The sequence below is a fragment of the Lissotriton vulgaris genome, chromosome 1_2 (assembly GCF_964263255.1).
Source record: "Lissotriton vulgaris chromosome 1_2, aLisVul1.2, whole genome shotgun sequence".
Lineage (NCBI taxonomy): Eukaryota > Metazoa > Chordata > Amphibia > Caudata > Salamandridae > Lissotriton > Lissotriton vulgaris.
In genome coordinates, this window is record NC_141686.1 from 122,326,169 (window position 1) to 122,341,236 (window position 15,068).

The window sequence follows — 15,068 nt, forward strand, 5'->3', positions numbered from 1 at the left end:
ATCGGCTTTGTTGAACACGTGGTGTGGGCATGGGTCTGACGGTGATCCTGAGTGGATGGAGTTCATGACCTTGCGTGTCTCGTCCTCGTTGACTTTGAGCCAGGAGGTCAGGTGGTTGGTGCAGGTGGTGTTCGTAAGGGTGGGGCATGATGTTGTCGGGGTGGTTGTGGTGTTGAAGCTGCCGTGGATGTCAGCAATCTTACGTTGGAAGAAGGTGGCCAGTGAGTTGCACAGTTCTTGTGAGGGCGGAATGTCGTTGGTGTTGGCGCTGGGTTTGGAGAGTTCCTTCACAATGCTGAAGAGCTCTTTCTGTTGTGTGAGTTGCTATGCAGGTGGTCTTTGAAGGAAGATCTCTTGGTTTGTCTAATGAGGGGGTGATGTCTGCGGGTGGCATCCTTGTGGGCTGTGTGGCTGTCTGGTGTGCGTTCATGGAGCCATTTCTTCTCCAGTTTCCGGGAGGCGCGTTTGGAGGTCAGGAGCTCGTCGGTGAACCAGGTGGCTTTCTTGCTGGGATGTTTGATGAAGTGTTTCTTGATCGGTGCGAGGGTGTTGGCGCAGTCTTGGATCCACAGCCTGAGGTTGCGGGCGGCGGCGTCTGTGTTGGTGGAGTGGGTTCTGGGCGATGGCGGTGGTCAGCTGATCTTCGGTGAATTTGCTCCAGTAGCGACGGAGCAGTTGTTGGGTGAGGTGGTGTGGGTTGGTTTCTTGAATGTGAAATGGATGCAGCGGTCGTCGGTCCAGTGGAGTTCGGTGGTGTGGTTGAAGGTGACGTGGGTGCTTGTAGAGAAGATGGGGTCCAGTGTGTGGCCGGAAGCGTGGGTGGGTGCGGTGACAAGTTATCTGAGGCCGAGGTTGGCAAGGTTGTCGATCAGGGTGGCGGAGTTGGCGTCGTTCTCGAGGTGGAAGTTCAGGTCCCCGAGGAAGATGTAGTCCGTGGAGGCGAATGAGTTGGTGCTGGCGAGGTCGGCGATAAAGTCGCTGAACGGTGCCCAGGGTACGGGGGGTCTGTAGACGAGTGTTCCTCTGAGGGTGGTGTTAGGGTGGGTGTGAATCCGGAAGTGCAGGTGTTCGGCGGTCTTGAGGGTGTCGTCCGCGTGGGTGGACACTTTGAGGGTGGACTTGTGGACAATGGCTATTCCTCCTCCTATTCCGTTGGCTCGGTCCCTGCGTGTGATCCTATAGCCGTCCGGGATGGCTATGGCGATGTCGGGTGCCGAGGAGTCGTTCCACCAGGTCTGGGTCCGGAAAGCAACGTCTGGGGCGGAGGTGGCGAGCAGATCGCAGAGCTCGACAGTGTGATTGCTTGCAGAGAGGGTGTTGAGGAGTATGCAGTGGAGGTGGTTGGGTGCGGTCTTTGGAGGTTTGGGGGTTTTGTCGCAGGTGAAGCTGCACGTGTGGCAGGAGAAAGGTCCGTGGGTCCGTTTTGGGGTGGCCTGGAAGCAGGTATGGTATCGGCCGGCGTTGAGTGTGTGGAGGGTGCTGTCATCTTAGCTGAGTCTGGCGTTGAGGTGTTCGCAGGGTCCAGGGGTCCTGGCGCTGGGCGCGGTCCAGGCGCGGACGGGCCGCGCAGCAGCCTCCATATATGGTGGAGAGGGAGGGAGGAGCAGCTGAGAGGCGGGAGCGGGGCGGTTGGTTGGGCGTGGGAAACAAAAAGCAAAAGGGGAGCAGGGCCGCAGGAGAGCAGCGGCGGGAGGGGCGGGGTACAGAGGAAAGAGGGGGAGACAATGAACCAGGTGGTGCACAGCAGAAATGAGTCAGAAAATCAAAATACAAGCAATGGAATACAGGGGAGAAAAACGGCAAAGTTAACACAGTGGGCACAATAGAGGCGGAGAACTTACTCTAACAGGAGCCGGCAGTGGGGCAGGCACGGCCACAACTGGTGGAGCTGTGTGGCGTGAGGAGCGATCTGGCCCGCAGAACGATCAAGGGAATGTATTACTGTTGTGTTGCTCCAGTTGAATGTAAAGGTTTTGTTGATTCCACAATAAAAGAACTCCGAGCAGGACTTCTGGGCCCTACAGGCTCCGCTCCGTGCTGACATCTTTAGCATCTTTAGCGGTCTGTTGTGGGTAGACCTTTTCTGTTAATTTATCATTGGATGGTTTTACTGTCATTCTCATTTGATTGATTTCCGATTCAAAGCTTTTCCTTCCTCTTCTTGTGTTGTCAATCCATGGATCACGACGTCTTTGCCATCCTTTGAAATTGATGAATGGTATCCTTTCTCAGTGCCTGTTGTGCAGGTCCATTGATGTATTTTTTTTAACCTTTTGATGAGCACAAACACTTTCCCAAAATATTTGTGCACTGAACTTAGAATATGAAACAATCCTCTCCTCAAATAATGTGGGTTTTTCCATGCCTCCACCTCATATATGTGGGCAAAGCATAGAAGTACAAGCACTCCCGGGTAGCGCTCAGATCTGTTAAACGAAAGACGCACAAACAAGCTTCCTTATCTTTTGTAAGTATTTATTTATGCTGGAAAGTGACTGTGAATGTTGTTGCTTTTAGCATTCCACCTAATGCTCTTGTTTTAGTTTTCACTTCCTCTATCACTTCTTCCCGCTCCCAATCAACCCCAGCCAGATCATCCTCACATCTAAACATGCTTTATTTAAACATCTTTTCATGCACCCCCTTCCCCCCACCCCAGGAACCTGCAAGCACTTCTCCTATCAATCCTTTTTTTTTTTTGCATTGTTATGGATCTTCTTCCAAGGACACATTGGTCTGGTTTGCTTATTTTAGATGTGCTAAATGGTTAAAGAATATTCGAATTTGTTATTTAGCATTTATTTTTTATGTCATGTATAATACACTCAGGTTTATGTATCGCTTATTTTTAATAACGCGTACTCAAACAAAACCTGACATTTTATGGATAGGATGTAAGACCTTGTCATTCACAAAGCCAATGGCTCTAAATCTCGCAAATGTGAGACCTATTGCATAGAAAATACTTGGTAGTTTACGGTTTCCAACAACCAGCCTTCAGGACAAGGAAAACTGAGGAAAAATCAGATAAGTAAAGTAAACGGATAATTAGCAACATAGCGCGTTACCATCCAGTACAAGGTTTTCCTTTTTTATTTTACTTGCACAGGTTATTTGATGAAGAACCTTTCTGAAGAATGCTGAGAAGGTTCAGAATTCCAATGCGACCCGACGCTAGCACCAGGAAATCACGGTGGCAAAAATCCTGGAAGCCAAAGACAACGCAACAAGGATACAGGAATGCAGAAGCCCAAAGATGCCGATCTGATCCACAGAGTCAGCTCTGATCATGCTTCAGAGGAGATCTGTAAGGTGATTGACAGGGGTGGTGGGAGGCCCTGATACTGTTAGACCTCATGACAGCCTTTGATACCGTAAATCATACAGTATTAGTAAATAGGCTGCAGGCCGTCGGTGTCAGTGGTGAGACTCTGGCCCTTCTAACATCGTTTCTGTCCTCCAGGGACCAAATAATACACTGGGAGGGATTTAGGTCGGAACGATTCATTCTCCTGGGTGGAGTCCCCGAGGGCTCGGCCATGTCCCTGACCATGTTCAATATTTATGTGGCACTGCTACCCAGACTAATCAAAAGTCATGGTCTAGTGCTCGTGTCTTACACTGATGACACACTGCTAGTGGTGCCTGTCACGCAAAATGGGGACATGTCAGCTGAGAGGTTTTACAACTGTCTTTCCTCACTGGTGTCATGGATGAACACAAATTTTCTGAAACTCAACCTCGAAAAAAACGAGATCTTAGAATTTGGTCAGAAACCTTCAATTTGGAGCCAATTATTTTGGCCCACCGAAGCCGGAACCTGTCCGGTTCCAGTGTCTAAGGTTAGAAATCTCGGTTTTCTGATCTACAATGATCTAACATTTGCCCCCCAAATAAACCAAGTGGCCTCAGCCTGCTCTTTTACGTTGAGGATCCTACGTAAGATTCTTCCATTCATTCCGTTCTCTTTGAGGAAAACGGTGGTAGGGGCGTTAGTTCTATCAAGAATAGACTACTGTAATGTCCTCCATTTAGGCGCTGGAGTAAAACAGCTCACTAAACTTCAGTCACTGCAATGCAGCAGAGCCAGTACTGCTTGGTTTACCCAAGCATCATTCCACTTCTGCCAGTATAAAACAACTTTACTGGTTTCGAGTGAGAAGGCAGGTGGAGTTTAAACCTCTTTGCCGAGTGGACAAAGCCCTCTACGGAGGAGGGGCGACAGACATACAATCCTTATTTCCCTGCTACGTCCCACTGCGTCGCCTGAGATCCACTGATACTGGACTAGTACTTCTTCCAAAGAGAAAAAGAGTAAGATGGGGAGGTAAATGTTTTTCGTTCCAAGCAGCCAAATTATGGAACTCCCTCCCCATCCAATTGCGACTCCAGTCTTGCCGCACTCTTTTTAGGAAAAGGATAAAAACCTGGCTCTTCACACAAATCTAACCTTTTTAGGCTGTCCCAGCTCCACATTATCTAGCACCAAGACGCCTCGGCAATAGTGCGCTCTACAAATATCCTTAGTCAATCAGTCAGGAACGAGGTAAGGGACATACCGGAAGGGTAAACATCAAGCAGTTTCCTGGGGGGCAGCGCATAGTCCTAAAGGCTACTCGCTCCACTAATTTGAAAGGTCCAAACACTTGCATTAGGAGTTTGGCAGTCCCAACACCTGTCAGCAGGAGTGGGAAAAAAGAACCTAAGCACCTGCAACCTGATCTGCATGATGGACTATTGGTGGTCCCATGGTCCCTAAAGGCACATTCTCTATTTTTAAGTCATATAACAACTACACTGTCTTGCTCTCCTTCATCTCTATGCTCTACCTAAAAGGGTCTGTGAAAGATATTTCTGTAGTTGTACTAAAACATCATGAAATTATATATAATGATCATTCTGAAGGCCTCCTTTTTAAATACAAGATGAAGAATTGGGTCATTGTAGGCTAGCGCTATAGGCTGCATAATTTTCTTTCTTAAGTGACTCTGCAGGCCTTCTTGAAGAAAGCTAAACTTCTTCACTTAAGAAGATATATGACTATAAAAGGAAATCCTCTACAAGATAAGAATGCTATGTAAAAAAGGTAGGTCACAACCAGGTAAAGGAGAGAAATACCTCTTGTATGAGACCCTTATTGTGTGTGGGAGCTTTGCGTACACCTATTGTTTAGACAGGAACAAGGAAGACAGAGATGAGATCATGTAGGCATATCACAGTGCTCACTATGTTGCCTGAGAATACAATATACAAGGAGGTGAAAGGAGTGATTTCAAACTGAAAGAAAAGCTCACTGCAATATACCATCACAAATTTACATTAAAAGGAATTCTCACTTACTATCTCGAGAAATTATTGGAAGAGAATTTACATGTCTTATACTCTGGTCAACGAAAAAGCATATATTTTAGGTACATTGAATTATTACTAGATTTAGTGAAACATACATGGAAACCACTACGTAAAAACAGAGAGGTAGCTAAGTTTCAAAACTCACTTCATCTGCGATACTCTTTGTAAGTACGTTCTCGTTCAGGACCATCCAGACCGCAAAAGTCAGCATGATGATTCCATGGCCACAGTCCCCGAACATCACAGCAAACAGGAAAGGGAATGTTATTATAGTGTAGGGAGCTGCAAAAAGTCGAAATGAGAAACAAGAGATGAATAGGAAACAAATCTGTGAAAAGAAAGGAACTTCTGAAGCGGGGATGAGTTAAATGGAGGGCAGAAAGGAGATAAGGAAAACAAAGGAATAAAATGGTGAAGGGTACGTCAGAGATGAGCAATTATTGGCAGATGCAAATGAGATTAAGAAAAACTATAGTAGTGTAAAAGTGTGAAACAAAGAAGACATAAATAGCAGGGGGTTTAAGGGAGGGTGACATAGAAGTATGTATGGAAGGTAATACATTGGCCTGAGAGAGAAGACTGAAGGTCAAATGTGATAGCATAGATTTGAGACAAAATACAAGTGCAAATGAAATTCAAAAAGCCTCATCAAGTACCAGTGTTAAGCATAACAACAGTACTCAATTGAGTTCCTTACAATACAGGGACTGACACCTAAGGAATAGAAATCAATACAAATGGCTGAAACAAACTCAGCCTCCAACCGAGTTTATGTAAAAATGCCATTGAAGCGGGCTCTCATTGGAAAAGGACATCAAAACTTCACAGAATGATACCTTCAAATTTAAAAAAAATACTTAATTACGGTGAAACCTTAAATGTTTTCCATTGGTACGGTTAAAAGCAATGTGGCATATTCCCAAGCCTTTTCGCCGCTGGAACATCACTTTTTACGATGTTCCTGTAGCGATAGGGGCTTTGCCTTATTTACAAGGCAGTGTTAAGCATCTTAACATGGCTTAACACCACCTTGTACATTAGTCACCCTTTCAGGCTATACTTAGCGTGAAAGGGGTGGACCATGGGTGTTGCGGATGGTGTTCTGCCGCAACACTCATTGATTTTGGCCCTGCCCAATATTTACAAGGGTGTGATAAATATAGGGCAGTGCCAAAATTTAGACCAGGGTAAGAAGAAAAGCTTTATATCTCCGCTTTTTTCTGTTTCTATTTGTACCTCATTGTACAGCACACAAAGAAACAGCAAAACGCCCTGAATGATTGTTTATATGCAGGGAAGAACACCTTCCTGCATGTAAGCAATCATTAAAAAATGACGGTTTGCAACTTCTATGTGTGCTGCACAATGCAGCACACATAAGAGTTACAAATCACCAATTCAATTCACAATCTTTATTCGATTGTAGGTTTTACAATCATAAAAGTGCATTTTATAAGCACACAGTTAAAAACATTACACACAATTCATTTTCAAATGGCAAATAATGACACAGTAAACAGTACAATATATCAGACAATAGGAGCATGGGCAATATATGGTTAAAAATATAAATAACTGTGATCTTAAAAAGCACCAGCAATTTTTTGCAGCATGGTTAGCCATCCATGCTTTTCCTGAAGCAGATGGCTTTTTTTAAAAAGTTACATACAAACAAAGTACAGTCAATATTCAGTAGTTGTAGGTAATAAAGTGCGGGTTTAATTTGTGTGAAACTCATTTTTTTAAGGCACGGTTTAAGGTATAATTTCCGTGGAGTAGAGTAATAGGGGCAAATAAAAAGGAAGTGTGCCAGATCTTGAGGAGACTTTCCGTCGCAGCCACAAGCTGGCAACACTTCGCCCCGTTGAGCACCACTTGGGAATGCCAATAGGAGATGATAGAGGTCAAAGCGGAACCTTGTTAGCAGAAACCGTTCATAGCTAGACATAGGCCATGTCAGGTAAGGTTCTGTTTGCAAGCATGTTTTTAACAATAGATGTTTCCTAACACTGACCTTCTGTATCTCGGCCTCTTCTCTGTCGGTACATCTTAACAAAACTATGGCATTCTTGACCAGGCTCACATCAGATTTTCTAATTGTGTTTGGGGCATAAAACAGATCCTGTCGACCAATTGCCGTTAGGCTGTCCTTTATATACTTTACCCACGGTACCTTAAATCGCCCATCTAGCTGTAAAGCTTCTTTCAGTAGGGCATGTGTTAATGGAATTTCATTGTTTAGTCAACATTTCAACCAACATGTGACTGGGCTTACTGCTATTCTGTCACCTAGATAGGGGACCCCCAGCTCTTCGTGTACTGAGTAATTCCCGATACCCCTGGGCAGTCTTAGGATCTTTTTTAGGAAGTTATTTTCTGCGACCTCTAGGTCTTTAATCTTGCGATAGCCCCAGAGCTCACTCCCATAACAGGCAACAGCAACGCTTTTTGCCTGGTACAATTTAAGCAATGCGGCCAACGGGCAATTGCCGATTTTTTTTGCAAAGCCAAGGATGGCCGCATTGACCCTTGTTGTTTCTCCCTTCTTTTTGGAGACTGCTGGGCCCCATGATAACTTGTGATCTAACAGGACCCCGAGGTAAGAGAAGGAGTTGGTTGATGGAATTTTCTCCCCATTTATACTGAAATGGCCAGGTTTCAGAATGCCCTTGCCTGCTTTCATAACGAAGGACTTGGAGTTATTTATACTTAAACCACGTGACTCCATAAATTTGTGGAAGGAATTTAATAGTTTCTGGAGGCCGATTGCTGTTCTAGAAATAAGAACAGCATCGTCGGCGTAGAGTAATACAGGTACCCCTTTGCGCTCGACTAAGGGGTAATCTGCTTCTACAAGTAAAAGGAATTCCTCCAGTTCGTTAATATACAGGTTGAATAAAAAAGGGGCCAAGATACAACCTTGTCGGACACCCCGATTTATTTTAAATTCATCCGTTACGTTAAGGTCTTGAGAGTAACGGACGTTCGCCCTTGTGTCTGTATGCAGATCCGCGAGGAAATTAACAAGGTTCCTCTCTACACCCATTCTCAGCAGGGTGGCCCATAATAGGCTTCTGTCTACACAGTCAAAAGCGGACGACAAGTCCATAAAGGCCATGTAGACAGTGCCTTGTCTCGCCAATGTATACTTACTTAGAATAAGGTATAGGTTCAGACACTGCGTAATGGTCGAGTGATCTGGTCTGAACCCGTATTGTATGGGTGAAAGGATATTATTTTCTTTAGCCCAGGTAGATAACCTGTTAAGAATTACACCCCCTACCACTTTAACTACTGAATTCAGTAAAGAAATTGGCCTGTAACATAACGGGCTACTGCGGTCGCCCTTCTTAAAAATGGGGACTATAGTCGAAAGACCCCAAATTCTTGGGCATCCAGTTGTCACCGCTGCATTTATTACAGCCGTGAGAACCGGGGCCCAGAAAGGGATACTAGACTTAAACAGGTCCGGCGGCAATCCATCCGGACCCGGGGCCTTGTTGGTGGTTAGACCTTGTATTCCCCTAACGGTCTCTTGTACTGTGAAACACAGTGGAATCGCAGTTGGAGTTAAAAGGTCAGAGACTTCCCATTGCTCATTGCTCTTAAAAATTGTACTGAAATGGGACACCCACTCCCCCTCTGGGATGTTTGTTCCAATGGCTGTGTCATTTGGATTTTCAAACACAGGTTTGTTAATTATTTGCCAGAACTTGCTGCTATTCCCCAGCACAGATGGGTCTAAAAGGGATTCAATAACGTTTGCCTTAATTTCCTTTTTTCTAATGGCTATTACTTTCCTATAGGCCAGGCGAAGATTTTTTATCAGTTCACGATCTCTGAATTTAGTTTTTAATGCAAGTTTCAGATCCCTGCTTGCCTTTGAGCAGTTATGATCAAACCATTTAGAGTTATTCTCGCTATGACCCTTTGTTGGCGCTGTGAGCATGGAGCCAATTTTGGCGACCAGCCCCTCGAACCTAGACAGAATGTTCGAGGGGATTGAATCAGGTGAAAGACATACGGACAGCTCCTCTTCACATGCGCTGGTTATGTTAGTATACAGGGTATCTTGATTTACCATTGACCATCTAATGCGACGCCTGCCATTTACGCACCTTAACATGCCGTGATCGAAGCGTGACTGACGTTTTGCAATAAATGGTCCACCCAAGTTTATAACAAGGGGATTATGATCACTGTATATACTGGTGAGAATAGAAAAATGCAAGACCCATTGAACAGCATCTGGAGATATTAATATATGATCGATAAAGGAACCCTGCCCGTGCCCTTTAAAGGTTGGGGTGTCAAAGATTTTTATATCGGGGACCAACGACATAGCTACAGTCAAATTATGTTCATTCATTAGGTCGTTTAGGTTCTTGCCACCCCTACTGTGGGAGAAGTGAAAACCTTCCTCATTATAACACCCTAAGGACCCCATTGGCGTACTAGCTGGGTTACCACATGGTTGAACATTAAAATCACCTGCTATCAACAAATGCTGTGATACATTGTAAACATTTTTGCTCAGAATATCATTTAGGGAGGCAATATTGCAAGTTTCATTACTACTGTTAGCATTATAAAAATTAACCAGTGTCAACACAATCTTGCCATTTTTTAAATCAATCTTCTGTAAATTCAAATTTACACTATGGTAATTGCTTATATTACATCGCAGACCATGGTTAATGAAGATGGCCAAGCCACCCTTGGCTCTACCCCTGGTCGAGGCAACTGCTGGAGTAATAAAGCTTAGAAAACCCTCCATATGAACATTATTATCCTCTATCCAGGTTTCTTGGAGACACACAATGCTAAATTTTCTAATTAATGTTAGCCATACTGGATCTCGTAGCTTATTTGCCAAGCCTGCAATATTCCAAGAGATTAAATTTACACTGTCATTGAAGGCAGGGCAAGTAACAAACTCTCTAATTAATTGGGTGGATGTTGATGTAGGCAACGCTGCGCCTGCCACCACCGGGCCCACAGTACTCACTGCATCTGACTCCCGATGCTCGGATGTATCGCTATTAACTAGCCTTATATCTGGTAGGGGTGTGAAGGGCACCTCGATTTCCCCAGAGAACACTGTAGGTGGTGCTTTAGGGGGACTACTGTTTTTAACAGCAATTGTTTGAGTAGTGTATGAATTTTTATCATAGCAGCGACCCCCTAGCTTCACAGGTGACCTTGAAGTACATGAAGCACTTACCCCACCCCCCATAGCTTCTGCATTCCTTAGACATCAATCGCAGTCCTCTAGGCCGCTAAAGGCCATAAACCTGTTGGAAAGCTCTAGGGGCGTAAATGGTAACAAATTTGACATGTTCCCATTGAAACCTGTTTTATGATTAAAAGGTATGGTATTCCACCCGTGTATAGCTGGTGGTGGAGCCAGTTGGTGCATGTATGCAGGGTTTAGAGCGGACTCGATGTTAGGGAACTGGGAAGAGGAAAAGGTATTGTTATTATAGTATTGTGGGGGGAAGACAGTGGATCTGGGGTAAAAGTATGTCAGGGGGCGTGGTACTATGCAGTTCTTTTCATTTCCGTAAGGCCAGTTCAGGATATGTTGTACGGCTTTCCTGTCTCTAAAATTTATAACCACGACATCGCCACCAATGTCCTTTGCTCTGCCCCCCAGCCAAGACAGGCGCCGGACATGGACTATCTCACCGTTTATCGCAATGGGTTTGGGTCTATAAAGAGAGAGCAAATGCGTTATTTTATTTTTTAATTGTGAGTATCCCTCTCTTTTACCATTGGGCAGTTCTGGGACCCCAGTGAGTATGACCACATACGGTAATGCTTCTGGGGGAAGTTCTGTGGGTGGTGTCCTAGACTGGCCCCCTCTTCCCCAGTTGTTCTCCTTCCCTTCAGGTCTAGGGGATCTTTCCGGGAGAGTACTAGGTTCCCTGGATGGAATATTGGCGGAGGTGGTTGTTTTGCTAGGTGGTAATAAGGTAGTAAGTTTACCCTGTGTAGCGGTTGAGACTGTTGTTAGAGAGTTTTTACAGGTATTACCGCCATGTGCTTTCGGTACCACATTGGAGGAATTAGGGGTGGCTGAAGTTACTACAGCTGCCTGGCTATTGCTTGTGCTAGGTTTAGACAGTGTGGGACCCACAGTATTTTTTAAGAGGGGTTGGGTTGTTGTGATGACTTGTTGGTGCTGTACTTTAGACTGTCCTTGTAGGCGTACAAAATTCCCTAACACAGTCAAATCCCCCTCAATTTTACCTAGACGTGCCTCCATCCCCCTAAATCTGTCTGACAAAGCAAGCATGTAACTACGTATAATCAACTCAATATTGTCCAGAAGCGACTTGGGGGTGGCGGGTTGCAAGTCCTCCTCCATCTGGATAAGAGTAGAATCTGAATCTGTAGATGCTTCAGGTAAAGATAACGGTAAAGTAGGGCTGACTGTTATGGTTTGGTTTGTATCAGGAACTCCCATTGATGGTATTGTAACAGTATTCTTCTTTTTACCAAACTCGGTGTGACTTGTTTTGGGCTTGTTAGCTGTTATGGTTTTCCTTCTTCTTTTGGGTGGAGGGGGCCCATGCGTTTTATCTGTCACTAGCCTCGAGTTTTTGCCTCTTACGACTTTACCAGGCCTTATTGTAGGGGATATTAGGATCTTAGGGATGGTATTATGTTCAGTGGTCACTATAGAGATGGTTTCTTGAGTTTGAGTGGGTGACAGTGCCGGAGCTAAACATTCTTGGAGGAGCAAGGGTACGCTGCAAGTCAGTAAGGTGTTGTCTACTGGGGTGCTGATCAAATCGTCGTCTAAAGAAACAGACATTATAGGTTCAGAAAATGTTCTGTTTTTTATGCGCTCAATAGAACGACGGCGGTCTGCCTTCCTCTCGGCTAACAAAAGCTTCTTATTACCATCTACGGCTGGTTTGAGGAAATAGTCATCCAGTGTTCGGTTGATGATATTTTTGTCCAACCCCACTAGTGCAGGGCTTATAGCCGCAGCAGCCATTCAGTGGTAAGAGGTGTTCACGAGGTGGACACACAACAGAGACAGTTACTTACGTGGTCCTTGTACCAGGGTCTCTGGCCCAGCCCGGCCTCTTCTAGCCGATGAGGGCCGTAGAGGGCCCGCCCTTTGCCCGGGCTTCGCCCCGGGCGTCCCGCTCGCGTCCCGCGTTGCGGGCGGAGACCCGCTTTGTAGCGCCGCCTGGCGCTAGATGATGACGCGCTCCTATGCGCGATAGCGGTGCCCCCTGGGAATGCTAGTTCCTGCTACCTGGGGCGCTGTTGCTTCTCGCGTCCCGGCAGGGAGGAACCAGCAGTGTGAGGCGGTCAGGTGCGTGGGCGTCCCAAACAGCAGGCAAACGTTCTCCCTCCTCGTACAGGCCTCCACGGACCCGTCTGTGTGGTTTTGCAGTTCGCCCCTCTGGTCGGGCGGAGACCCGCTTTGTAGCGCCGCCTGGTGCTAGATGATGACGCGCTCCTATGCGCGATAGCGGTGCCCCCTGGGAATGCTAGTTCCTGCTACCTGCGGCACTGTTGCTTCTCGCGTCCCGGCAGGGAGGAACCAGCAGTGTGAGGCGGTCAGGTGCGTGGGCGTCCCAAACAGCAGGCAAACGTTCTCCCTCCTCGTACAGGCCTCCACGGACCCGTCTGTGTGGTTTTGCAGTTCGCCCCTCTGGTCGGGCGGAGACCCGCTTTGTAGCGCCGCCTGGCGCTAGATGATGACGCGCTCCTATGCGCGATAGCGGTGCCCCCTGGGAATGCTAGTTCCTGCTACCTGCGGCGCTGTTGCTTCTCGCGTCCCGGCAGGGAGGAACCAGCAGTGTGAGGCGGTCAGGTGCGTGGGCGTCCCAAACAGCAGGCAAACGTTCTCCCTCCTCGTACAGGCCTCCACGGACCCGTCTGTGTGGTTTTGCAGTTCGCCCCTCTGGTCGGGCGGAGACCCGCTTTGTAGCGCCGCCTGGCGCTAGATGATGACGCGCTCCTATGCGCGATAGCGGTGCCCCCTGGGAATGCTAGTTCCTGCTACCTGCGGCGCTGTTGCTTCTCGCGTCCCGGCAGGGAGGAACCAGCAGTGTGAGGCGGTCAGGTGCGTGGGCGTCCTAAACAGCAGGCAAACGTTCTCCCTCCTCGTACAGGCCTCCACGGACCCGTCTGTGTGGTTTTGCAGTTCGCCAAATCACCAGTTGTTATTGTTTATGTGCAGGAAGGGAAACCTTCCTGCATATAAACAATCAATCCCCCCAACGCAGGCACCTTTGCACTATGGTTCAAGGGTGCCTACCTTGGTGCTAGGCAGTCTCGTTTAGCGCCAGTACTAGGGGAAACTCAGGGATGCACTGTATCTTTGTAAATACGGTGCATCGCTGCATTATCAGAATGGTGGTGAGTGGTGTAAGTAAGTTTTACTTAACGCCACCCTTCGTCATTCTGTTTTAGATTTGCCCCAACATTATTAATCTAAACAGTGCCACTAGAAAATGTCATATAAATAGTCTAAAACCATTCCAAATCATATATTTACATGTTAATATGCATAATAAATTGATTACTAAAACTTGCACATTTCAAACTCATGCACTAATTTAAAATCCCAAAACTGCCATGTAAATGAGGTGCCCACCAAGGCTTGTTCCACCCTTGATAATGCCACTGCCCAATACTGTTGTTTCAGTATCCCCCTGGAGGGAAAATAATCCATAGCTGGATGATACCAAAGGCTTCCATAGCCTAATATGATCAACAACATCTTGATCGAGTAGGATTTCATTAAATCTGTCGGCTCTCATAAAACCTTTTAAGGCAGCTACATAATGGCTCAACTCTAGAGGTATCCATAATAATCTCCAGAACAACAAGGAGCGCAAAGAAGTTTTAAGGGCAACCTTTTGGACACTCATATCCAATACTAGAGGATACTGGGGAGTACTAGCTGGACAGGAAACCAGGGTTTCAAAAAACCCATCTTCTAAGCGTTCTAGGACTTAGACGTCTACAAATCTCCACAGTTCAGAACCGTATAACACAGCCCCATTATCATGGCCTGGCTGGCTGCAGTGGGCACCGGGCTTTTCCCTGGTGGGCCTCCAGGTTAGGGCTGGTTTTAGACCCCTGGGGTGTAATTTTTGTAACCGGGGCTGGTTTTACAGCATAGCTGCAATATCGTCCCTCAGCAACTGAAGCAGCATCCCCCCGGACGGCCGTGCTCTTTGCCAGGGCTGTTTTTGGTTCCTAGCCTGGCCCTGCCCTTTAGCCTTGGCCTCATATGCATGGAGAGCTGGCTTCACTGGTTTAGTTAAGGATAACCAATGTTCTTTAAAGATAACTTCAGTAAGCTTCCGGTGTTTTAGGCAAGCCTTGTCAATATACTTGGACCAGGACATTTAAGTTATATGTAGGTAGCTGAATGAATCGACCCTCTCTAGAAGCCTATAAATAACCTCAGATTACCCTTGATCTTTTTCGCTGTGCTAAACAACATGAATTTAGTCTTAGCTACTTTAATGTCCAGGCCACAATCCTTGCAAAATGCAGTGAATACATTCAGAAGCATTAGGAGACCACTCTGGTTTTGTGGTTATAATCCCAAAAACAACAATATGGGGATCTCAACAGTGGAGATAAATGGGGCATTCGCTGGGGACTCAAAGAGATAATCGACCGTCCCATTCATATACAGGGAAAAGAGGGGGGGGTAGCTAATACACACCCTTTCA

At 46.3% G+C, this 15,068-nt stretch overlaps 1 protein-coding gene across 1 annotated transcript in view; it reads right to left on the bottom strand.

Moving 5' to 3' along the window:
• The window catches only part of LOC147734664 (uncharacterized), a 5,992,067-nt gene that overhangs the window by 3,836,553 nt on the left and 2,140,446 nt on the right, over nt 1–15,068 (bottom strand). The window contains exon 12 of the mRNA XM_086952471.1: nt 5,498–5,634. Within this exon, the coding sequence (XP_086808597.1) occupies nt 5,498–5,634 (137 nt within the window). The remainder of the gene's footprint in view (nt 1–5,497; nt 5,635–15,068) is intronic.